This window comes from Nerophis ophidion, linkage group LG20 (assembly GCF_033978795.1).
Source record: "Nerophis ophidion isolate RoL-2023_Sa linkage group LG20, RoL_Noph_v1.0, whole genome shotgun sequence".
NCBI lineage: Eukaryota > Metazoa > Chordata > Actinopteri > Syngnathiformes > Syngnathidae > Nerophis > Nerophis ophidion.
Genome location: NC_084630.1, coordinates 10588139 through 10614493, shown reverse-complemented (window position 1 = coordinate 10614493; position 26355 = coordinate 10588139). Strand labels below are relative to the sequence as shown.

Sequence of the window (26355 nt, the reverse complement as noted above, 5' to 3'; positions counted from 1 at the left end):
TTCATACATTTTTGAAAAAGCTCCAGAGAGCCATTAGAGAGCCGCGGGTTGCTGACCCCCGGTTTAGAACAATGAAATAAGAAATGATGTCAGAATTAGAGGGGCCCTTTGAGACATAAATGGCTGCTCCTTTTTGGTGTCAAAGCCCAAGCGAACAAAGTTTATTAACCGATACTTGCTGAGCTGAGGTCACACATGACCTCATATTTGATTTATTTGTGCATCTCTACCAATGATTTCGTCGAATTTCTGAATTTTACAACCCCCGGCTTTGGAGTGTCTACTGTAAGTGCTCTGCGATGATGTCATTCGCACATTATTTCTTTTGTACCTTTTTGTAGTGGCCAAAGTCTCGCAGAGTGGTACTTCAGTTTTCATTTGTACTTCGTTCTAAAAGGTCTGACTAAAACCGTAGGAAATGTTCCAGACACCCAAAAATGTCAACATGTTTTATAGAGAAAAGATATACACTCGAATTTCGATATATAACGCGGTATTCTATAAAACGCGATGTGCCATGGACCCCGAATTTTTGTCCGTTTACATTGGTGTGGTGGCCGGTGGACTGGGGTGTAGGATTAGCTAACAAACTAAATCTGTTATGTCTCTTATCCGGCTCAACATAGTTTGTATGCCTTTTAGGACGGCTACAAACTGTAGCTCAATACGGCTAATGTTATCAAGCGTGTCCACGGCCTCTAAAGTCGTAGACGCCACATTGGCTGCTGGGGCGCAAGAAATTCGGCAGCCATCTTGAAAGGGGCATCCACTCATATTTCAGCAGTAGAAACAACGAGGAAAAACACAATGCCGAATAATTCTTCTACATAATCCTACTCGAATCAGCGGATCGTGGAAAACAGTCACAGGCATACTTGCCAACATTGAGGTTTAGGTGGGCGGGGTTTGGTGGTAGCCGGGGTGTATATTTTAGTGTCCCGGAAGAGTTAGTGCTGCAAGGCGTACTGAGTATTTGTTCTGTTGTGTTTATGTTCTCCCGAAATGTGTTTGTCATTCTTGTTTGGTGTGGGTTCACAGTGTGGTGCATATTTGTAACAGTGTTAAAGATGTTTATAAGGCCACCCTCAGTGTGAGCTATATGGCTGTTGATCATGTATGCCTTGCATTCACTTATGTCACACTTGCCAAACTTGAGACCTCCGAATTCGGGAAATGGGGCGGGGTTGAGGTGGGCGGGGTTTGGTGGTAGCCGAGGTGTATGTTGTAGCGTCCCGGAAGAGTTGGTGCTGCAAGGGATCCTTGGTATTTGCTCTGTTGTGTTTATGTTGTGTTACGTTGCGGATGTTCTCCCGAAATGTGTTTGTCATTCTTGTTTGGCGTGGGTTCACAGTGTGGCGCATATTTGTAACAGTGTTAAAGATGTGTATAAGGCCACCCTCAGTGTGAGCTGTATGGCTGTTGATCATGTATGCTTGCATTCACTTATGCCACACTTGCCAAACTTGAGACCTCCGAATTCGGGAGATGGGGCTGGGTTGAGGTGGGCGGGGTTTGGTGGTAGCCGAGGTGTATGTTGTAGCGTCCCGGAAGAGTTGGTGCTGCAAGGGATCCTTGGTATTTGCTCTGTTGTGTTTATGTTGTGTTACGTTGCGGATGTTCTCCCGAAATGTGTTTGTCATTCTTGTTTGGCGTGGGTTCACAGTGTGGCGCATATTTGTGACAGTATTAAAGATGTGTATAAGGCCACCCTCAGTGTGAGCTGTATGGCTGTTGATCATGTATGCCTTGCATTCACTTATGCCAAACTTAAGACCTCCGAATTCGGGAGATGGGGCGGGGTTGAGGTGGGCTGGGTTTGGTGGTAGCCGAGGTGTATGTTGTAGCGTCCCGGAAGAGTTGGTGCTGCAAGGGATCCTGGGTATTTGCTCTGTTGTGTTTATGTTGTGTTACGTTGCGGATGTGGGCTCTATTGATAACCTCACTAACAACTTTAACAACGCCCTGCGCGAAACCATTGATAGTATAGCACCGCTGAAGTTAAAAAAGGCTCCAAAAAGGCGTACGCCATGGTTTACTGAAGAAACTAGAGCTCAGAAATTATTATGTAGAAAGCTGGAACGCAAATGGCGCACGACTAAACTTGAGGTGCACCATCAAGCATGGAGTGATAGTTTAATAACTTATAAACGCATGCTTACCTTAGCTAAAACTAATTACTCAAATCTCATCCGCATTAATAAAAACTATCCAAAATTTTTGTTTAGTACAGTAGCATCGCTAACCCAACAAGGGACTCCTTCCAGTAGCTCCACCCATTCGGCAGATGACTTTATGAAGTTCTTTAATAAGAAAATTGAACTTATTAGAAAGGAGATTAAAGACAATGCGTCCCAGCTACAACTGGGTTATAGTAACACAGATACGATTGTATATACGGCGGATACTGCTAATATCCAAAATAGTTTCTCTCGTTTTGATGAAATAACATTAGAAGGATTGTTACAACGTGTAAATGGAATAAAACAAACAACATGTTTACTTGTCCCACTTCCTGGGAAACTTATCAAGGAGCTTTTTGTATTATTAGGTCCATCAGTGCTAAATATTATAAACTTATCACTTTCCTCGGGCACTGTTCCCGTTGCATTCAAAAACGCGGTTATTCATCCTCTCCTTAAAAGACCTAACCTCGATCCTGACCTCATGGTAAACTACCGACCGGTGTCTCACCTTCCCTTCATTTCGAAAATCCTCGAAAAAATTGTTGCAGAGCAGCTAAATGAGCACTTAGCGTTTAACAATCTATGTGAAACCTTTCAATCCGGTTTCAGGGCAAATCACTCGACTGAGACAGCCCTCGCAAAATTGACTAATGATCTATTGCTAACAATGGACTCTGATGCGTCATCTATGTTGCTGCTCCTCGATCTTAGCGCTGCTTTCGATACCGTCGATCATAATATTTTATTAGAGCGTATCAAAATACGAATTGGTATGTCAGACTCAGCCCTGTCATGGTTTAACTCTTATCTTACTGATAGGATGCAGTGCGTCTCCCATAACAGTGTGACCTCGGACTATGTTAAGGTAACGTGTGGAGTTCCCCAGGGTTCGGTCCTTGGCCCTGTACTCTTCAGCATCTACATGCTGCCGCTGGATGACGTCATACGCAAATACGGTATTAGCTTTCACTGTTATGCTGATGACACCCAACTCTACATGCCCCTAAAGCTGACCAACACGCCGGACTGTAGTCAGTTGGAAGCGTGTCTTAATGAAATTAAACTGGATGTCCGCTAACTTTTTGCAACTCAACGCCAAAAAAACGTTGCAAATGCATCTGTAGGTTATCCATACATCTCCGTGCCATGTAAAATGTGGAGACACTCTGGCACATTCCATGAGGGTCTGGCGGCAGACACTTTCGCATCTTCGGGCCAGTGGTGCAACTTGAATCACTCCCTGTTAGTGTTGTTACACCCTCCGACAACACACCAACGAGGCATGATGTCTCCAAAGTTCCAAAAAATTGTCGAAAATAACAGAGCTGAGACCCGGTGTTTGTAATGTGTTGAAAAGCTGACCAACACGCCGGATTGTAGTCAGCTGGATGCGTGTCTTAATGAAATTAAACAATGGATGTCCGCTAACTTTTTGCAACTCAACGCCAAAAAAACGGAAATGCTGATTATCGGTCCTGCTAGACACCGAGCTCTATTTAATAATACAACTCTAACATTTGACAACCAATTAATTAAACAAGGCAACACGGTAAAGAATCTGGGTGTTATCTTTGACCCAACTCTCTCCTTTGAGTCACACATTAAAAGCGTTACTAAAACGGCCTTCTTTCATCTCCGTAATATCGCTAAAATTCGCTCCATTTTGTCCACTAAAGACGCCGAGATCATTATCCATGCGTTTGTTACGTCTCGTCTCGATTACTGTAACGTATTATTTTCGGGTCTCCCCATGTCTAGCATTAAAAGATTACAGTTGGTACAAAATGCGGCTGCTAGACTTTTGACAAGAACAAGGAAGTTTGATCACATTACGCCTGTACTGGCTCACCTGCACTGGCTTCCTGTGCACTTAAGATGTGACTTTAAGGTTTTACTACTTACGTATAAAATACTACACGGTCTAGCTCCAGCCTATCTTGCCGATTGTATTGTACCGTATGTCCCGGCAAGAAATCTGCGTTCAAAAGACTCCGGCTCATTAGTGATTCCTAGAGCTCAAAAAAAGTCTGCGGGCTATAGAGCGTTTTCCGTTCGGGCTCCAGTACTCTGGAATGCCCTCCCGGTAACAGTTCGAGATGCTACCTCAGTAGAAGCATTTAAGTCTCACCTTAAAACTCATCTGTATACTCTAGCCTTTAAATAGACCTCCTTTTTAGACCAGTTGATCTGCCGCTTCTTTTCTTTCTCCTATGTCCCCCCCTCCCTTGTGGAGGGGGTCCGGTCCGATGACCATGGATGAAGTACTGGCTGTCCAGAGTCGAGACCCAGGATGGACCGCTCGTCGGGACCCAGGATGGACCGCTCGCCTGTATCGGTTGGGGACATCTCTACGCTGCTGATCCGCTTGAGATGGTTTCCTGTGGACGGGACTCTCGCTGCTGTCTTGGAGCCACTATGGATTGAACTTTCACAGTATCATGTTAGACCCGCTCGACATCCATTGCTTTCGGTCCCCTAGAGGGGGGGGGTTGCCCACATCTGAGGTCCTCTCCAAGGTTTCTCATAGTCAGCATTGTCACTGGCGTCCCACTGGATGTGAATTCTCCCTGCCCACTGGGTGTGAGTTTTCCTTGCCCTTTTGTGGGTTCTTCCGAGGATGTTGTAGTCGTAATGATTTGTGCAGTCCTTTGAGACATTTGTGATTTGGGGCTATATAAATAAACCTTGATTGATTGATTGATGTTCTCCCGAAATGTGTTTGTCATTCTTGTTTGGCGTGGGTTCACAGTGTGGTTCATATTTGTAACAGTGTTAAAGATGTGTATAAGGCCACCCTCAGTGTGAGCTGTATGGCTGTTGATCATGTATGCCTTGCATTCACTTATGCCACACTTGCCAAACTTGAGACCTCCGAATTTGGGAGATGGGGCGGGGTTTGGTGGTAGCCGAGGTGTATGTTGTAGCGTCCCGGAAGACTTGGTGCTGCAAGGGATCCTGGGTATTTGCTCTGTTGTGTTTATGTTGTTACGTTGCGGATGTTCTCCCGAAATGTGTTTGTCATTCTTGTTTGGCGTGGGTTCACAGTGTGGTGCATATTTGTAACAGTGTTAAAGATGTGTATAAGGCCACCCTCAGTGTGAGCTGTATGGCTGTTGATCATGTATGCTTGCATTCACTTATGCCACACTTGCCAAACTTGAGACCTCCGAATTCGGGAAATGGGGCGGGGTTGAGGTGGGCGGGGTTTGGTGGTAGCCGGGGTGTATATTGTAGCGTCCCGGTAGTTAGTACTGCAAGGGATCCTGGGTATTTGTTCTGTTGTGCTACGGTGCGGATGTTCTCCCAAAATGTGTTTGTCATTCTTGTTTGGTGTGGGTTCACAGTGTGGCCCATACTTGTAACAGTGTCAAAGTTGTTTATCTGGCCACCCTCAGTGTAACCTGTATGGCTGTTGATCAAGTATGCCTAGCATTCTCTCATGTGTTTGTGAAAACCGCAAATATTATGTGGCTGTGCCTGTACGCCATTTGTATGGAAGAAAAGCGGGTGTGACGACAGATTGTAGAGGATGTTAAAGGCAGTACCTTTAAGGCAAGCCCCCGATATTGTTGTCCGGTTGGAAATCGGGAGAATGGTTGCCCCGGGAGATTTTCGGGAGGGGATGCTGAAGTTTGTGAGTTTCCCGGAAAAATCGGGAGGGTTGGCAAGTATGACTTATGTGTGTCAATGAAAGCTGCATATATTACGTGATTGGGCCGAAATGCTGTTTGTATGGAGAAAAAGCAGACGTGACGACAGGATGTAGAGGACGCTAAAGGCAGTTTCTTTAAGGCATGCCCCCATCATTGTTGTACGGGTGATAAGCGGGAGAAATTCGGGAGAATGGTTGCCCCGGGAGATTTTCGGGAGGGGCGCTGAAATTCGGGAGTCCACTGGAAAAATCGGGAGGGTTGGCAAGTATGGTCACGGGGGATTACTTTTCATAAGTAAGAGTTAACATTACTATTAGTTGTATTAGACCAGGGGTCACCAACCTTTTTGAAACCAAGAGCTACTTCTTGGGTACTGATTAATGTGAAGGGCTACCAGTTTGATACACACTTAAATAAATTGTCAGAAATAGACAATTTGCTCAATTTACCTTTAATAAATACATTTATATATATAAGAAAATAGGTATTTCTGTCTGTCATTCCGTCGTACATTTTTTTTTCCTTTTATGGAAGGTTTTTTTGTACAGAATAAATGATGAAAAAAAACACTTAATTGAAGGATTTAAAAGAGGAGAAAACAGGAAAAAAAAAGAAAATACAATTCTGAAACATAGTTTATCTTCAATTTCAACTCTTTAAAGTTCACAATTCAACAGAAAAAAATTAAAAGAAAAGCTAGCTAATTCGAATCTTTTTGAAAAAATTAAAAAAAGAATTTATGGAACATCATTAGTAATTTTTCCTTATTAAGATTAATTTTACAATTTTGATGACCTGTTTTAAATAAGTTAAAATCTAATCTGCACTTTGTTAGTATATATAAAAAATTGTACCAAGCTATATGTCCAACAAAGACTAATCATTACTTCTTCTAGATTTTCCAGAACAAAATTTTTAAAAATAAATTCAAAAGACTTTGAAATAAGATTTAAATTTGATTCAACAGATTGTCTAGATTTGCCAGAATATTTTTTTTGAATTTTAATCATAATAAGTTTGAAGAAATATTTCACAAATATTCTTCGTCGAAAAAACAGAAACTAAAATGAAGAATTAAATTAAAATGTATTTATTATTCTTTACAATATAAAAAAAATACTTGAACATTGATTTAAATTGTCAGGACAGAAGAGGAAGGAATTTAAAAGGTGAAAAGGTATATGTGTTTAAAAATCCTAAAATCATTTTTAAAGTTGTATTTTTTTCTGTAAAATTGTCTTTCTGAAAGTTATAAGAAGCAAATAAAAATAAAAAAAATATTTAAACAAGTCTTTACAATATTTTGGGGAATTTTAAATTATATTTGAGTTTTGTTTCTCTTAGAATTAAAAATGTCGAGCAAAGCGAGACCAGCTTGGTAGTAAATAAATACAATTTTAAAAAATAGAGGCAGCTCACTGGTAAGTGCTGCTATTTGAGCTATTTTTAGAACAGGCCAGCGGGCGACTCATCTGGTCCTTACGCGCTACCTAATGCCCGCGGGCACCGCGTTGATGACCCCTGTGTTAGACGGGTTGTGTTAGATTATTGTACTGTATTTATGCCCGCCAGCAAAATTGTTGCCAGTTAGCTAAAAGATAAGATGAAAATTAGTTTAGTATTTAGAAATTTATGGTGGAATAAATGCACTGACACTTCTATATGCCTGTCAGTAGATGAGTATGTTGCCCTTTTGAAGATGTAGTGGTCGATATATATATATATATATATATATATATTTATATATATATATATATATATATATATATATATATATATATATATATATATCCCGCTTCCGCCATCCTAGTCACTGCCGTTGTGTCGGTTTAGCTCGGTTGGTAGAGTGGCCGTGCCAGCAACTTGAGGGTTGCAGGTTCAATTCCCGCCTCTGCCAACCTAGTCACTGCCGTTGTGTCCTTGGGCAAGACACTTTACCCACCTGCTCCCAGTGCCACCCACACTGGTTTAAATGTAACTTAGATATTGGGTTTCACTATGTAAAGCGCTTTGAGTCACTAGAGAAAATGCGCTATATAAATATAATTCACTTCACTTCACTTCACTTCACTTCGTACCAAGGCTAGCTTAACCCTGTTGATTGATTGATTGAAACTTTTATTAGTAGATTACACAGTTCAGTCCATATTCCGTACAATTGACCACTAAATGGTAACACCCGAATAAGTTTTTCAACTTTGTTTAAGTCAGGGTCCACGTTAATCAATTCATGGCTAGTTTAGCAGCTAGCTAGCTGACAGTTTAGCGATAAAACAGAGAGCAAGTGCTTTTTAGATTTGTTAGGACTACAAAATTGTGTTGGAGAAGAGCTAAAGAAGGTTAGAATATATTTAGAAGCACGTAAAATACAAAGATAGCCCTTAGCTTTGATGAGAAAGCAGCACGAATACCATGAATTGATTAACGTGGACCCCGACTTAAACAAGTTGAAAAACTTATTCGGGTGTTACCATTTAGTGGTCAAGTGTACGGAATATGTACTGTACTGTGCAATCTACTAATAAAAGTTTCAATTCATCAATCAAACAAAGGAGCACAGCCAATAGCAGCGTGAATAATTGTTTTTCTTTGTTGGAAGAAACTGGTAGTTGCAAAATAGAAATAATTAAATATTGACCTAGTAATGTCCTAATCCAGTGGTTCGCAACCTTTTTTCAGTGATGTACCCCTTGTGAACATTTTTTTAATTCAAGTACCCCCTAATCAGAGCAAAGCATTTTTGGTTGAAAAAAAGATCTCAATAAGTAAAATACAGCACTATGTCTTCAGTTTCTGATTTATTAAATTGTATAACAGTGCAAAATATTGCTCATTTGTGGCGGTCTTTCTTGAACTATTTGGAAAAAAAGATTTAAAAATAACTAAAAACCTGTTGAAAAATAAACAAGTGATTCAATTATAAATAAAGATTTCTACACATAGAAGTAATCATCAACTTAAAGTGCCCTCTTTGGGGATTGTAATAGAGATCCATCTGGATTCATGAACTAAATTCTAAACATTTCTTCACAAAAAAAGAAATTTTTAACATCAATATTTATGGAACATGTCCACAAAAAAATCCAACTGTCAACACTGAATATTGCATTGTTGCATTTTTTTTTTCAATCAATCAATCAATGTTTACTTATATAGCCCTAAATCACTAGTGTCTCAAAGGGCTGCACAAACCACTACGACATCCTCGGTAGGCCCACATAAGGGCAAGGAAAAATTCACACCCAGTGGGACGTCGGTGACAATGATGACTATGAGAACCTTGGAGAGGAGGAAAGCAATGAATGTCGAGCGGGTCTAACATGATACTGTGAAAGTTCAATCCATAATGGATCCAACACAGTCGCAAGAGTCCAGTCCAAAGCGGATCCAACACAGCAGCGAGAGTCCCGTTCACAGCGGAGCCATCAGGAAACCATCCCAAGCGGAGGCGGATCAGCAGCGCAGAGATGTCCCCAGCCGATACACAGGCGAGCAGTACATGGCCACCGGATCGGACCGGACCCCCTCCACAAGGGAGAGTGGGACATAGGAGAAAAAGAAAAGAAACGGCAGATCAACTGGTCTAAAAAGGGAGTCTATTTAAAGGCTAGAGTATACAAATGAGTTTTAAGGTGAGACTTAAATGCTTCTACTGAGGTGGCATCTCCAGAGTACTGGAGCCCACAGTTTATGAACTACATTCATATTTTGTTGAAGTATTATTCAATAAATATATTTATAAAGGATTGTCGAATTCTTGGTATTTTTAGAATATTTAAAAACAATCTCATGTACCCTTTGGCAGACCTTCAAGTACCCCCAGGGGTACGCGTACCCCCATTTGAGAACCACTGTCCTAATCTACTCTGGTTAGACTGGTTTGGGGGTCATTCTATTGTATTATTTCGAAAAGAAAAGGATAAGAAATAAGGATTTCTACACAATGCAATCTCAGAAATGCCGCAATCAGTATTTTATGGACTCCAACGACCGCGTTATATCTGACTCTGAGTGTGTTTTACATACAGCCTCAAAAACCACCTCTTTCTTGAATTCAGTCCCGTTTCTCACATTCTTCATCAAAGTCCTGGGACTCAAAAACTTTCTTACGGCCTATTTTGCTGCCATGCTCAATACAAAAGGAGAACGTTGAGGCAAACGGTAGCATTCGTTTTACATCCGAGATTAAGATGATTTTTCTGTTTGTCTTCTAACCCCGCAATGTGCCGCACTTCATCTTTATTATGCTGATGACGAGGGAAATAGCAACAATACCAGCGGCGACGCTCGTCTCAGGGATTATACCCTGACTTTCTTTTCCGCTCGCTCGCTTTCGTCCTCTCCTCAAATGCCCCTCAAGACTTCCCGCCGCCACCCCTCCCTCCGTCCCCGCCCGCCCATCCTGCTTGGCTGTGCATCCCGCATTTCACTCCCCTCTTCTGTTATCCTCTTTTACTTGAGTTTTATTCTCCATCTCCTTTCGTTTGTCACTTCCCTCTAGCCACGCTCTCCATTTTTTGTAAATTGGAAAAATACAACCTGGTGGATAATCCCACCGACTGGAACAGCTCGGAAAACGTTTCTGACATATTCCCTCCCTCTCATTATGATTTCCATTATACACGCGGTACCTCGTTCTTCCCGCTTATCTGCTTCTCTTCAAAACAAACACGTCACATCCGTGGCTTTTGTTCTGTTCGCTCTAATTTACTATGCCATCGCCTCATCCCTATAATTCAAGTCTCCATCTTTGTCCCGTGATGTTCTCTCCAAAAGAAGAGAACATGATGGCCGGCTGCTCACTCAACCAAAGCTGTTATTGTTCACATCATGCTGGTTGCTTCTAACCCTGTCTATAAATATGAGGCACATATAATGCATGACAGTCCACCCGTATTATTCTTTCATGTCGCTTTTTACGACACAGGACTGCAAGAATGCTAAAAGACTCAAGCATTCACACTGATTTAATCGACTAAATGTTGGATTTTTTTCTGCAAAACAGATGTGATCATCTATACTGCCTCCAGCCCACAGGGTGCGTGTTTGCACAGTCTCTCTGCTGGCCTAACATAAATCATGATCATAGATTAATAAACGTTCATTTTAATCTACTTTTCATAAAGTATTCATCGAATTCTCTTCATGTCTTATTAGGCTCCAGCGTTGCTTGATTCTAGGTTAGAGTTTTTATCCAATCAGAATTCAGAAAGCTTGTAGCCAGCGCTGTGTGAATTCTGCCGGTTGATAGACAGTTGCGATAGCCAATCAGATCACGAGTTGTTGACAGTAGCCTTAAATTGGATTTTCACTTGTCACTCCCGAGCGAGTATCCAATCACAAGTTTTAATTTGCGAAAAGCAGGAAGTGGCACTGAGGCCATACCCGGCCAGCGGAGAAATCATCGGCACTCACTTTTTTTTTTAACTCACAAAGAAGTAGGGCAAAGTTCAAATATTTTTTTATTTATTTGTTCACGCTTAATATGTTTTTTACAATCATTTTAATTTTGACAGTGCCACGTAACATATGTTTTAAATGCTTTATTGATTTTTTAAATGTGCCGAAATATAGCCTGTTTTGGTGATTTAATCCCCAGGAGTGCACAAGTGTGATTTTGTGTAGTATTTCTCCAACCGTGGTTATGGGATGACATAAATGATGGTATTTTGAGGGGTATTTATGAAAGTCGGACAAAGTAGGACATTGCTGAAGGCAACTGCCCTAACATAAATCATGAGCATAGATTAATAAACGTTCATTTTAATCTACTTTTCATAAAGTATTCATCGAATTCTCTTCATGTCTTATTAGGCTCCAGCGATGCTTGATTCTAGGTTAGAGTTTTTATCCAATCAGAATTCAGCAAGCTTGTAGCCAGCGCTGTGTTAATTCTGCCGGTTGATAGACAGTTGCGATAGCCAATCAGATCACGAGTTGTTGACAGTAGCCTTAAACTGGATTTTCCCTTGTCACTCCCGAGCGAGTATCCAATCACAAGTTTTAATTTGTGAAAAGCAGGAAGTGGCATTGGGGCCATACCCGGCCAGCGGAGGAATCATCGGCACTCACTTTTTTAACTCACAAAGAAGGAGAGCAAAGTTCTAATATTTTATTTATTTATTTGTTCACGTTTAATATGTTTTTTACAATCATTTAAAATTTGACAGTACCACATAAGATATGTTTTAAATGCTTTATTGATTTTTAAATTTGCCAAAATATACGGGCTGTTTTTGGTGATTCTATCCCCAGGAGTGCACAAGCGTGTTTTTGTGTAGTATTTCTCCAGCCATGGTTATGTGATGACAAAAATTATGGTATTTTCAGGGGTATTTATGAAAGTCGGACTAAGTAGGACATTGCTGAAGGCAACTTTCCTAACATAAATCATGAGAATGGATTAATAAACGTTCATTTTAATCTACTTTCCATAAAGTATTCATCACATTCTCTTCATGTCTTATTAGGCTCCAGCGTTGCTTGATTCTAGGTTAGAGTTTTTATCCAATCAGAATTCAGCTAGCTTGTTGCTGTGTGAATTCTGCCGGTTGATAGGCAGTTGCGATAGCCAATCAGATCACGAGTTGTTGACAGTAGCCTTAAATTGTATTTACACTTGTCACTCCCAAGCGAGTATCCAATCACACGTTTTAGTTTGTGAAAAGCAGGAAGTGGCACTGGGGCCATACCCGGCCAGCGGAGAAATCATCGGCACTCCCTTTTTCAACTCACAAAGGCGAGCAAAGTTCAAATATTTTATTTATTTTTCCACGCTTAATATGGTTTTTATAATAGTTTTAATTTTGACAGTACCCATGTAAGATATGTTTTAAATGCTTTTTTGATTTTTAAATGTGCCGCAATATAGCCTGTTTTTGGTGATTCTATCCCCAGAAGTGCACAAGTGTGTGTTTGTATAGTTTTTCTCCAGCCGTGGTTATGTGATGACATAAATTATTGTATTTTGAGGTGTATTTAGGAATGTCAAACTAAGTAGGACATTGCTTAGGCGTAAGTAGGAAACGCACAACCCGCCACTGCCGCCACATGAAATGCTGTATTTTAACGAGCCACATTGGAATACAGTAGCCTCCTAGGTCTAAATATTCATTAAAAACAAGGCAGAGGTTTTATTTAACAAGTATATTTAATATTTTTGGCCACATTAACATTACACACAGTTTGAACAGTAGCACTGTGTTTGAATATAAGGCATGTAAAACACTGTACTGTAATCAAGTGACGCGTTGGCATACCATTATATCAGGTGCGTTAAACTCTTTTTCACATTGCTGTTATGGCTTCCCTTAGAGGGCCGTTTGTAACTGGGAATACTTTATGAATATAAATGATTAGGGATTCATCTCATGATTTTATTACACATTTGCCTATGCATTTTATTGTTGCCTGGTAAATATTTTTGCATACACTGTAAAAAAAAAAAAAAAAAGTGCAGTTTCATCATTTCGTAATTTGAGGAGGTCCATTTTTGACTGTAAAAATTACATACGTATAAAATATACATATACCTAAATGCCAAGTGCAGGCAAATGAAAATGTCCTTTGGCTGAAGACAACATGATCATAGTAATTTTTCAACTTTTTTTTGGTAAAACATAATTTTAGTGGATGTTGTCATTATTTAAAACTATTTGCGGACGACTTTCCCTGTCGCCTCTCGGGTTCCACTGACCATCCAGGAAGGACATCGCTTTTTCACAAGGTTTGACTCTTTTATTTTTCGATAAAGCTTTTCTGCAGCTCGGATCGCTCTTTCAGCTCCTCTCCGCTGCTCGCTCCTCGGTCGCTCTTTCAGCCGGCCGCGTCGTCGTCTCTCATGGGCTGATCTCTCTCTCTTTCGCTACTGCTGCTCTTCGTTGGTTCTTGCAGGTTCTCCAACTCCCTCTGCCCCGATCCCTTCTCCTTCTTCCCTTTCATGCAGCATCAGGAGAAATTAGATTGCGGCGGCGTCGCTCCCGGCACACCCCGCCTCTCCGCTCCGCCGCATTCTCCGCCTCCTTGCCGCCATCTTGGGCAGGGCTGCAGCGTGCCCTGCCCCGCCGTCGGCCCGTTGGCAGTGCCTCCCCACATATATTGAACGCACACTATTATTATGGAATGTATGTGTCTTAATATGTTGTTTGTGTCATATAGGAGGTCCTCCTGATGTGGGCAAGATGCTGGGCGGGGAGGAGAAGGAAGAGGACCCTGATGCTGCAAAGAAAGAGGAGGAGAGGCAAGAAGCGCTGAGGCAGCAGGAGGAGGAGAGGAAGGCCAAATATGCCAAGATGGAGTCCGAGAGGGAATCGATGAGACAAGGCATCAGGGATAAGGTACAACCGTCATAAAAGTAAAAGTGCACTATCATAGTTGTTTTGTCACTTAAAGTACTTTGAGCACTAGAATGCAGTTCTCCTCATCTAAACGTTTTGATTATTTTTGGACGGCGTCCTCATTTTTGATGTGAGCACTGCTCCTGAAGGCATCACGTATCGCCTGCCAGTTTTTCTTTTTTTTTTTCTTTTAAAGAAGCAACCTTGCCATGGAAGCAGATTATTGTGGAGCTATTTTTAATCGCTTCCTTTAGTGCGTTTTCCAATTTACTGTATATCAGCAGAGGAAGTGTGGAAATATTACAACTAAAGTCACCAATTAAAATGCTGAAAGGCATAATTAACAGGCGTCAAATACAATTTGTGCATCTCGTGTGGATATTTGAATTGTTTAGGATCAATTACACATCCAAGATGGGGCAATTCAAAATATACCATTTATGTTTAAAGGCCTACTGAAATTAGATTTTCCTATTCAAACGGGGATAGCAGGTCCATTCTATGTGTCATACTTAATCATTTCGCGATAATGCCATATTTTTGCTGAAAGGATTTAGTAGAGAACATCGACGATAAAGTTAGCAACTTTTGGTGCTCATAGAAAAGCCTTGCCTGTACTGGAGGTAGCAGACGATGTGCGCGTGACGTCACGGGTTGTAGAGCTCCTCACATCTCAACATTGTTTACTATCATGGCCACCAGCAGCGAGAACGATTCGGACCGAGAAAGCGACGATTTCCCCATTAATTTGTGCGAGGATGAAAGATTCGTGGATGAGGAAAGTGAGAGTGAAGGACTAGAAAAAAAAAGACTATACAGTGGGAGCGATTCAGATGTTATTAGACAAATTTTCTACTATAATTCTGGAAAATCCCTTATCTACTTAGTGTTACTAGTGTTTTAGTGAGATTATATGGTCGTACCTGCACAACCTGAAGGTCGGCCTCGCACCTTTCTTCAGCACCAGTCAACGGGTGGTGGCGAGGCCCATCGCTGCCCTTCACGAGATACCATCTTCGAAACACGATCTTTCGAAATGATCGCTGCATGATACACTGTACTTTGTGTGTGTGTGGTCCAATCCAACAGTGTTCCCTTGACCGCTCTGTTCCATAGTAAAGCTTCACCGTCATCTTTCAGGAATGTAAACAATGAAACATCACCTGTTTGTGTTGCTAAAGGCGGCCGCAATACACTGCTTCCTACCTGCAGCTTTCTTCTTTGACGTCTCCATTATTCATTGAACAAATTGCAAAAGATTCAGCCACAAAAATGTCTATAATACTGTGGAATTATGCGATGAAAAGAGACGACTTATAGCTGTGAACGGTGCTGGAACAAAATGTCCTCTACAATGCGTGACGTCACTCGCATGCGTCATCATAGCGCGACGTTTTAGCATGATACTTCTGCGCAAAATTTTAAATTGCAATTTAGTAAACTAAACCGACCGTATTGGCATGTGTTGCAATGTTAATATTTCATCATTGATATATAAACTATCAGACCGCGTGGTCGCTAGTAGTGGCTTTCAGTAGGCCTTTAATACACCGATAGCCTCAGAAAAAACAGTAACAAATCAAATGTATCCATAACAATTTTGTTTTGATGTATGAATGTACAGTACAGGCCAAAATTTGGACACACATTCTCCTCATTCAATGTCTTTTCTTTATTTTCATGACTATATACATCAGGGGTGCCCACACTTTTTCTGCAGGCGAGCTACTTTTCAATTGACCAACTCGAGGGGATCTACCTCATTTATATATATAATTTATATTTATTTATTTATGAAAGAGACATTTTTGTAAACAAGTTAAATGTGTTTAATGATAATACAAGCATGTGTAACACATATAGATGTCTTTCTTTCACAAAGACAAGAATATAAGTTGGTGTATTACCTGATTCTGATGACTTGCATTGATTGGAATCAGACAGTAATGATGATAACGCCCACATTTTCAAATGGAGGAGAAAAAAAGTTGTCCTTTCTGTACAATACCACATGAAAGTGGTTGGTTTTTGGCATCTAATTCATCCAGCTTCCATACACTTTACAAGAAAAACATTGGCGGCAAATTCCGTAGCTTGCTTGATTGACATTCCCGGCACCCGAGGGTCTTGTGAGATGACGCTGGCTGCTGCCAGTTCATTATTATGAAAAAATGACAGAGAGGAAGGCGAGAAACACTTTTTATTTCAACAGAGTTTCGCGCCGTCCCGTCCGTCAAAACTCTAAAGGCCGACTGCACATTTCCTATCTTCACAATAAAAGTTCTGCTTTATGCTGCCTGCGCTAACAAAATAAGAATCTCGGAAAGCTGGCGTGCACAAGTGATGTGCACGCCAGTTTTCCGAGACTCTGTATTTAGTTAGCGCAGGCAGCATGAAGCAGGGCTTTTATTGTGAAGATAGGAAATGTGCAGTCGGCCTTTAGAGTTTTGACGGAAGGTACGGCGCGAGAGTCTGTTGAAATAAAAAGTGTTTCTCGCCTTCCTCTCAGTCATATTTTCATAATAATGATCTTGCAGCAGCCAGCGTCATCTCACAAGACCCTCCGGTACCGTGAATGTCATTTAAGTGACGTCTTGGTGAAGATTGATGATCACTAATTTTTAGGTCTATTTTTTTAAAAGCCTGGCTGGAGATCGACTGACACACCCCCCGCGGTCGACTGGTAGCTCGCGATCGACGTAATGGGCACCCCTGATATACATTGTAGATTGTCACTGAAGGCATCACACCTATGAATGAACACATGTGGAGTTATGTACTTAACAAAAAAAGGCGAACTAACTGAAAACATGTTTTGTATTCAATTTCCTTCAAAATAGCCACCCTTTGCTCTGATTACTTTTTCGCACACTCTTGGCATTCTCTTGATGAGCCTCAAGAGGTCACCTGAAATGGTTTTCACTTCACAGGTGTGCAAAGCAGTAATCTGAGCAAAGGGTGGCTATTTTGAAAATAAAAACAAAGCACTGAAGAGAATCAATCAATGTTTATTTATATAGCCCCAAATCACAAATGTCTCAAAGGACTGCACAAATCATTACGACTACAACATCCTCGGAAGAACCCACAAAAGGGCAAGGAAAACTCACACCCAGTGGGCAGAGAGAATTCACATCCAGTGGGACGCCAGTGACAATGCTGACTATGAGAAACCTTGGAGAGGACCTCAGATGTGGGTAACACCCCCCCCCCCCCTCTAGGGGACCGAAAGCAATGGATGTCGAGCGGGTCTAACATGATACTGTGAAAGTTCAATCCATAGTGGCTCCAACACAGCCGCGAGAGTTCAGTTCAAGCGAAACCAAGACAGCAGCGAGAGTCCCATCCACAGGAAACCATCTCAAGCGGAGGCGGATCAGCAGCGTAGAGATGTCCCCAACCGATACATGCGAGCGGTCCATCCTGGGTCTCGACTCTGGGCAGCCAGTACTTCATCCATGGTCATCGGACCGGACCCCCTCCACAAGGGAGGGGGGGACATAGGAGAAAGAAAAGAAGCGGCAGATCAACTGGTCTAAAAAGGAGGTATATTTAAAAGCTAGAGTATACAGATGAGTTTTAAGGTGAGACTTAAATGCTTCTACTGAGGTAGCATCTCGAACTGTTACCGGGAGGGCATTCCAGAGTACTGGAGCCCGAACGGAAAACGCTCTATAGCCCGCAGACTTTTTTTGGGCTCTAGGAATCACTAATAAGCCGGAGTCTTTTGAACCCAGATTTCTTGCCTGGACATATGGTACAATACAATCGGCAAGATACAATGGAGCTAGACCGTGTAGTATTTTATACGTAATTAGTAAAACCTAAAGAAGGTGTGTCCAAACTTTTGACCTCTACTGTATGTCAACTGAGGTGATGGAATCCATTTTAAAATCATTTTTAGACTTCCTCTTTGAGAATGATGCCACTTTGTTGTTACACGCTGTAAAAAGAGCTCCACAAACACACTGTACTGACCTGAATATAGGACTATCTTTTTTGTGCACTGTACAAAATATGTTAATGTCAATGAGATGTTTGCACGCAAACCAGCAGGTGGCGCTAAACGGCTTTTCAAACAAGTTGGAGTGCATTTTTGCTCAATGCAGACTACAATGTGGCAATGCTGACAAACAAAGTTACAAGTGTCTCAACGGGCTGCCCAAACCACAAGGACATCTTTGGCTCAGATCCCACATACACATTAAAAAATGTTGGGTTAAAAAAATAACCCAATTTTAATCCAACTGCTGGTTCAGAGGAGGACTAACCCCTTATCTGAGTTATTTTAACTCAACATTTTGGGTTCATTTTTGCAACCCAACTTTTGCTTTGAATTATTTAACCAACAAGTTGAGTTACGATAACTTAATTTTGGGTTATTTCCAACCAAACTATTGGGTTGAATTATTTAACCCAAAAGTTGAGTTTTGCTAACTCGATGTTGGTTGATTCATAACCCAACTATTGGGTTGAATTACTTTAACACAAAAGCTGAGTTATGCTCAATACAATGTTGGGTTATTGCAAACCCAACTGGGTTGAGCAATTTAGCGCTTCTTGACCCAATAGTTGGTTAAAAATTGTAAATTTTAGAGGTGGTTCGTCCTACTTCTTCCCAACTACTGATCACAATTATTTGTATTCCATTAAAATATACAAAAAAGCAAGATATGAGTGACATTTTTTTTTTTTAACAAGAATTGCCTTGTATGGCCATAGTAGTCCTATACAGCATGCTCAAATATGTTCATGTACATAAGATGTGTGATTGTAAATAATGTTAATGAGATTAATCCTAATAAAATTCCCTTCAAGAAAAAAGTACCTTTTTAATTTAAAAAAAAGCCTTTTACCCAAAAGTGCGTTATTTATTGAAACACAAGTTAAAAATAATCCATAATTTTGAAAAACCCAGAAAATGAGTTAAAATAATACCCTTACAAGCCAGAAAATGGATTGCTCTTCTTAAAAATACTTTCAAAATTCAACCCAACACTCGCAATTCATAAATTGGGTTATAATAATAATTCATCATTTTTTTTAGTGTGTACATATTAAAACATGTTGAGTTAAAAAAACAAAAAACATTTTAATCCAACTGCTGGTTCAGAAAAGGACAAACCCCTTATTTGAGTTATTTTAACTCAACATTTTGGGTTCATTTTTGCAACCCAACTTTTGCTTTGAATTATTTAACCAACAAGTTGAGTTACGATAACTTAATTTTGGGTTATTCCCAACCAAACTATTGGGTTGAATTATTTAACCCAAAAGTTGAGTTTTGCTAACTCAATGTTGGTTGATTCATAACCCAACTATTGGGTTGAATTACTTTAACACAAAAGTTGAGTTTTGCTAACTCGATGTTGGTTGATTCATAACCCAACTATTGGGTTGAATTACTTTAACACAAAAGCTGAGTTATGCTCAATACAATGTTGGGTTATTGCAAACCCAACTGGGTTGCGCAAATTAGCGCTCCTTGACCGAATAGTTGGTTAAAAATTATAACTTTTACTGCTGGTTTGTCCTACTCCTTCCCAACTACTGATAACAAATATTGTATTCCATTAAAATATACTAAAAAACAAGACATGAGTAACATTTTTTTTTTTTTACCAGAAATGTCTTGATTCCCGGGCGTGGCCAACGCTTCCGCCCACTGCTCCCCTCACCCACCCGGGGGCGATCAAGGGTGATGGGTCAAATGCAGAGAATAATTTTGCCACATCTAGTGTGTGTGTGACAATTATTGGTACTTTGATTTTAACTTAACTTTGTATGGTCATAGTGGTTCTATACAGCATCCTCAAATATGTTCATGTACATGAGATGTATGAATTATGTTCAAGAGATTAATCCCTAATAACATTAACTTCAAGAAAAAAAGCACCTTTTTAATAAAAAAAAAAAGCCTTTTACCATTTCTGGGTGAATCTAACGTTAGAGGAAGACAGGGATTGATAAACATTTTTGCAATGCTGTTTTACTGAAAGTGGGATTACCGCAAAACCCATTTTAAGATAATTAATTAATTGATTTTACCCTTTAAAATTGTTTTTAATCATATTTGTTTTTATATTGTTTTTTTTATATTGGTTAATTGTTTTTATTCAGTCATTGGTGGAAATTAAGTTAAAAATAATACCCTTATAACCCAAAAAATGTATTTCTCTTCATAAAAATAATTTCTAAATTCAACCCATCACTTGCAACTCATAAATTTGGTTATAATAATAACCCATATTTTTTTAGTGTGTACACATAAAAAAATGTTGAGTTAAAAAAAATATCCCCATTTTAACACAACTGCTGGTTCAGAAAAGGACAAACCCCTTATTTGACTTATTTTAACTCAACGTTTTCGGTAAATTTTTTTCAACCCAACTAAGGGTAAAAAATTTGAACCTTATAAACCCAAAAAAAGGAATGCTCTTCATAGAAATAACTCCAAAATGTACACTCGCAACTCATAAATTGGGTTATCAAAATAACCCCGAATTTTAATGTGTAGACCAGGGGTGTCAAACTCAAATACAGAGTGGGCCAAAATTTAAAACTGAACAAAGCCGCGGGCCAAGGTTGAACAAATGAACCTTTTAATAGGGACCCAAACAAGTTTTGCAATGAATATTGAACAAGCAAGGCTTAAATAGGGCAGCACTGTGGGACAAGGGTTAGTGCATCTGCCTCACAATACGAAGGTCCTGAGTAATCTTGGGTTCAATCCCGGGCTCGGGATCTTTCTGTGTGGAGTTAGCATGTCCTCCCCATGACTGCGTGGGTTCCCTCCAGATACTCGGGCTTCCTCCCATGGAACAGGCAGAGCTTATACAACAAAATAGTGCAAAATCAACTTTCAAAAAACAAACGAAAAAACATCAGTGGTATATTAAATAAAACGTAATTAAAAAAATTAATGCCTCTTTTCTATTTGCAGCCTTCTGAGGTAAATATCAACATTAACTTTTTCCGCAGGCTAATAAATTCTAAAATAAAATAGAAATTAGGTGGGCGGGGTTTGGTGGTAGCGGGGGGTGTATATTGTAGCATTCCGGAAGAGTTAGTGCTGCAAGGGGTCCTGGGAATTTGTTCTGTTGTGTTTATGTTGTGTTACGGTGCGGGTGTTCTCCTGAAATGTGTTTTGTCATTCTTGTTTGGTGTGGGTTCACAGTGTGGCGCATATTTGTAACAATGTTAAAGTTGTTTATACGGCCACCCTCAGTGTGACCTGTATGGCTGTTGACCAAGTATGTGTGTGTGAAAGCCGCATATATTATGTGACTTGGCCAGCACACTGTTTATATGGAGGAAAAGAGGACGTGACGGCATGTTGTAGAGGACAATGCCTTTAAGGCACGCTCCCAATATTGTTGTCCGGGTGGAAATCAGGAGAATGGTTGCCCAGGGAGATTTTCGGGAAAGGCACTAAACTTTGGGAGTCTCCCGGGAAAATCAGGAGGGTTGGCAAGTATGAGTATTAGCGGTGAATGTGGTGTTACCGGCGGTCCAACTCTAATGTTAATTTGATATTGCCTCAAGGGCCAAATGAAATTAAACGGCGGGCCAAATTTGGCCCGCGGGCCAGAGTTTGACACCCATGGTGTAGACCAGGGGTCGGGAACCTTTTTGGCTGAGAGAGCCATGAATCCAAATATTTGAAAATGTATTTCCGTAATAGCCATATAAACATTTTTTCAACACTGAACAACTAAATGTGTGCATTTTTAAGTAAGACCAACATTTTTAGAGTATAATAGGTCTCTTATTCTTTGTAATAACATTGTTATTCTGAAGCTAACTGTGGAGGGGGCCTGGCCTGTGGGCCTGCAGCGAAGCGGGGTGTTGCCAGGATCGGCCCACCTTTGCCTTGTTATCTAATCATCTGTCGCTCTGTTATAAGCAGCAGCCAGGAATAGAGACAGGGTTGGGGCTGGAGCCAGAGCGCGAGCGAGAACGAAAGAGGAAAAGACAATTGTTAGGAAGCAACTGAGAGACTTATTGAAAAATAAAACAATATTGTAACCCTGAAACAGGCTCTCATGTCGGTGCTTGGCGGTCTGAAGAACCCCCAGGAGGGCAAGCCCCACACTAACCAATAATAAATACGTAACTTCTTACCATTAACGCAACTTCTTGAACAGGTGCGGTAGAAAACGGATGGATGGATTCAAAATGCATGAGAATTTTTTATATTTTGAGGGTTATTTTTAACACTGTGATTACACGTGGAATTATTCATTACTTATCGTGTTACGCTATGTCAGCTCAGATTTATCCGAGAGCCAGATGCAGTCATCAAAAGAGCCACATCTGGCTCTAGACCAGGGGTGCCCATTACGTCGATCGCGAGCTACCAGTCGACCGCGGGGGGTGTGTCAGTCGATCTCCAGCCAGGCTTTTAAAAAAAATAGACCTAAAAATTAGTGATCATCAATCTTCACCAAGACGTCACTTAAATGACATTCACGGTACTGGAGGGTCTTGTGAGATGACGCTGGCTGCTGCAAGATCATTATTATGAAAATATGACCGAGAGGAAGGCGAGAAACACTTTTTATTTCAACAGACTCTCGCGCCGTACCTTCCGTCAAAACTCTAAAGGCCGACCGCACATTTCCTATCTTCACAATAAAAGCCCTGCTTCATGCTGCCTACGCTAACTAAATACAGAGTCTCGGAAAACTGGCGTGCACAAGCGATCCCTCAGAAAGCTGGCGTGCACATCACTTGTGCACGCCAGCTTTCCGAGACGCTTATTTTGTTAGCGCAGGCAGCATGAAGCAGGGCTTTTATTGTGAAGATAGGAAATGTGCAGTCGGCCTTTAGAGTTTTGACGGAAGGGACGGCGCGAAAGTCTGTTGAAATAAAAAGTGTTTCTCGCCTTCCTCTCTGTCATTTTTTCATAATAATGAACTGGCAGCAGCCAGCGTCATCTCACAAGACCCTCGGGTGCCGTGAATGTCAATCAAGCAAGCTACGGAATTTGCCGCCAATGTTTTTCTTGTAAAGTGTATGGAAGCTGGATGAATTAGATGCCAAAAACCAACCACTTTCATGTGGTATTGTACAGAAAGGACAACTTTTTTTCTCCTCCATTTGAAAATGTGGGCGTTATCATCATTACTGTCTGATTCCAATCAATGCAAGTCATCAGAATCAGGTAATACACCAACTTATATTCTTGTCTTCGTGAAAGAAAGACATCTATATGTGTTACACATGCTTGTATTATCATTAAACACATTTAACTTGTTTACAAAAATGTCTCTTTCATAAATAAATAAATATAAATGATATATATAAATGAGGTAGATCCCCTCGAGTTGGTCAATTGAAAAGTAGCTCGCCTTCAGAAAAAGTGTGGGCACCCCTGATATAGAGCCATAGGTTCCCTACCCCTGGTGTGGACAAACAGCTCTGAGAAATGTTTTATTACTTAAAAAAATGTTTTGTTTAATACAGTTTTACCCAAACATTCAATAAAGTCAAATACAAGTAAGACTTCTCTTTTGTAAAGTAAATCTATACATCAACAATGTGATTTGCCTGAGTGGCCAGACAAGACGGGTAAAATTTCAACATTTGAATTTTTTTTTTTTTTTTTTTACTTGATTAAGAATCGTTAAAAATAAGAATTGCGGTTAATTCGAGGGGCTTCACGGTGGCAGAGGGGTTAGTGCGTCTGCCTCACAATACGAAGGTCCTGCAGTCCTGGGTTCAAATCCAGGCTCGGGATCTTTCTGTGTGGAGTTTGCATGTTCTCCCCGTGAATGCGTGGGTTCCCTCCGGGTACTCCGGCTTCCTCCCACTTCCAAAGACATGCACCTGGGGATAGGTTGATTGGCAACACTAAATTGGCCCTAGTGTGTGAATGTTGTCTGTCTATCTGTGTTGGCCCTGCGATGAGGTGGCGACTTGTCCAGGGTGCACCCCGCCTTCCGCCCGATTGTAGCTGAGATAGGCGCCAGCGCCCCCCGCGACCCCAAAAGGGAATAAGCGGTAGAAAATGGATGGACGGTTCATTCGAAAACATTCTTTTTTTTTTTTTTCTCAGCTCTACTCATACTCCATGCTTTTTATCAACAGTATGGCTTGAAAAAGCGCGAGGAGGCGGAGGCTGAGGCAGCGGCGGCGGCGGAGGAGACTGTGGCGGGCAGCTTGACCCGACCCAAGAAGGCGGTGCCGACCGGCTGCGGTGACGAAGAGGAGGAGGAGAGCATCATGGACACAGTGATGAAATACCTGCCAGGTCCGCTGCAGGACATGCTAAAGAAGTAGTCAGTAAGTCGTTCACAAGTTGGCTTCAATCCCAAACCGGCGCCAGATTAGCATTGTATGGTTTCAATTTTGGTTTATTTAGCATTGTGTGGAAATGCAGCAGTACGGCGTCACCGGCCAGGTGCGCCAAAGCGGAGGGTCTTCACTTCTTCTCTGACTACTTTTAAACTCCCTTGAAGAGCTTAAAGCAACAACACCTCGCTGTTCACTTTAATTGTACATAAACAAAAATCTATTACAAGCCTCAAGCCGGGCCAAACAATCACATCCAAAATATACTGAATCCATTTATTATACTGTGTCTCTCCGAATAGAAAATGTGATGACTTGATAAGCCATATTTAAAAAAAAAAAAAAAGAAAAGAAAAAAGATTTAATACAATGTCTGTGTGCTCCTGAAGCTATTGTTGCGTCTCTCACCTATTTTGCACCGTGTTACACGTTCTCTGTGAAAAGTGTCGTCTCTCTCCCCGCCTTCCAAGTGTTTGTGTAGCGTAGAAAATGTTTATTGTATCGGAACTTCTTGTGTCTTGCATGCCATTTTGTCTTGACAAGTTGTGTGACCCATGTAAACCTTTTTAACCCTCTTCTTTGTTATGCAAAAAATATTAAGGCAATAACCCCTCAGTTTGTGTGTTTTCTCATGTCAATATAACCTCCAATAATGATGCTAAAACGTAATAAAGCATTTAGGATACTTCTTTTGCAAGGGTTTCTTTTTTGTTGGGGAAAAAAAAAAAGCTTTAAAAGTACCGTATTTCCTTGAATTGCCGCCGGGGGGTTAATTAATTTAAAACCTCTTCTCACTCTTGCGCTTACCGAAGGCATGCGGTAAAAGTAAGCATGCGCTAACTATTTTAAAACCTCTTCTCACTTCGGCACTTACCAAAGGTATGCAGTAAAAATTGGAGTGTGATGTAAGCTTGGACCTTAAATCCTACTGAATAGCTCTTAATCTTCTTCCCTTTATGTGATTTCAAATTGAAATCAACCTCCTGCATTTTGAAAATGATGACAGGGGAAGTGTCACTCGTGACGTCACGAGTTTGACCAGGCGGTAAATATTTTGGGAAGCGGAAATTCAAGGCAGGCGCATACTATATGCCCTGTGGCAATTCAAGGAAATACGGTATACCGTTTATAACAACATTATTATCATTTTTTCAACAGGGTGAGAAGAGCGATAGACTTTTTCTTGTTAATTGTGATTTTGTTTCACGTCCTATTTAGGGCTAGAAGAGACCGTATGTGATCATGAAATAAAAGTGTTTCACTGAGATTTTATTTATTGTAGTATGGGTGTGAAAAAGGCCGCCGAGGCGACATAGACCTTCATGAGCAATAAGGAATTACTATGTATGTTTCTGCCTGATAAATCAATAAAAATCTAATATCTTGTTCACACCAGTAATGTAATTATTTTTCTCTGTGATGTTGGCTGATGTGTAAGTAACACCAAACCCCGAGCTAAAAGGTACATACTGGGGGTCGCCCCCTAGTGGCTCTCTGGAGCTTTTTCAAAAATATATGAAAAATGGAAAAAGATGAGGGGGAATTTTTGGTTTTTGTTTTAATATGGTTTCTGTAGGAGCACAAACATGTGGGACGTCAACTATGATGACTATGAGAAACCTTGGAGAGGACCACATATGTGGGAAACCCCCTCCCCCTTAGGGGACTGAAAGCAATAGATGTCGAGCTAATCTAACATATTGTGAAAATCCAATCCATAGTGGATGTAGAGGCAAGGATTTGTCTCCCACTTGTCACCTAGGACTGTGGGTGTGGCTACACGTGTGTGGGCGGAGTGTGTGTGGGGCTGAATGATTGCTGAATGAATATCACCTGCACCTGTCTGAATTGTTTGGCTTGTTTGGAGAGTGTGAACCTGGGTGCCAA

General features: G+C 40.8%; 1 protein-coding gene across 1 annotated transcript in view; it reads left to right on the top strand.

Annotated features, from left to right (window-relative positions):
• The window catches only part of cplx2a (complexin 2a), a 59082-nt gene extending 33219 nt beyond the window's left edge, over positions 1-25863 (top strand). Inside the window, exons 3-4 of the mRNA XM_061880432.1 lie at positions 13994-14172; positions 24265-25863. Of these exons, the coding sequence (XP_061736416.1) occupies positions 13994-14172; positions 24265-24456 (371 nt within the window). The 3' untranslated portion in view covers positions 24457-25863. The remainder of the gene's footprint in view (positions 1-13993; positions 14173-24264) is intronic.
• The last annotated feature ends 492 nt before the right edge of the window (positions 25864-26355 follow it).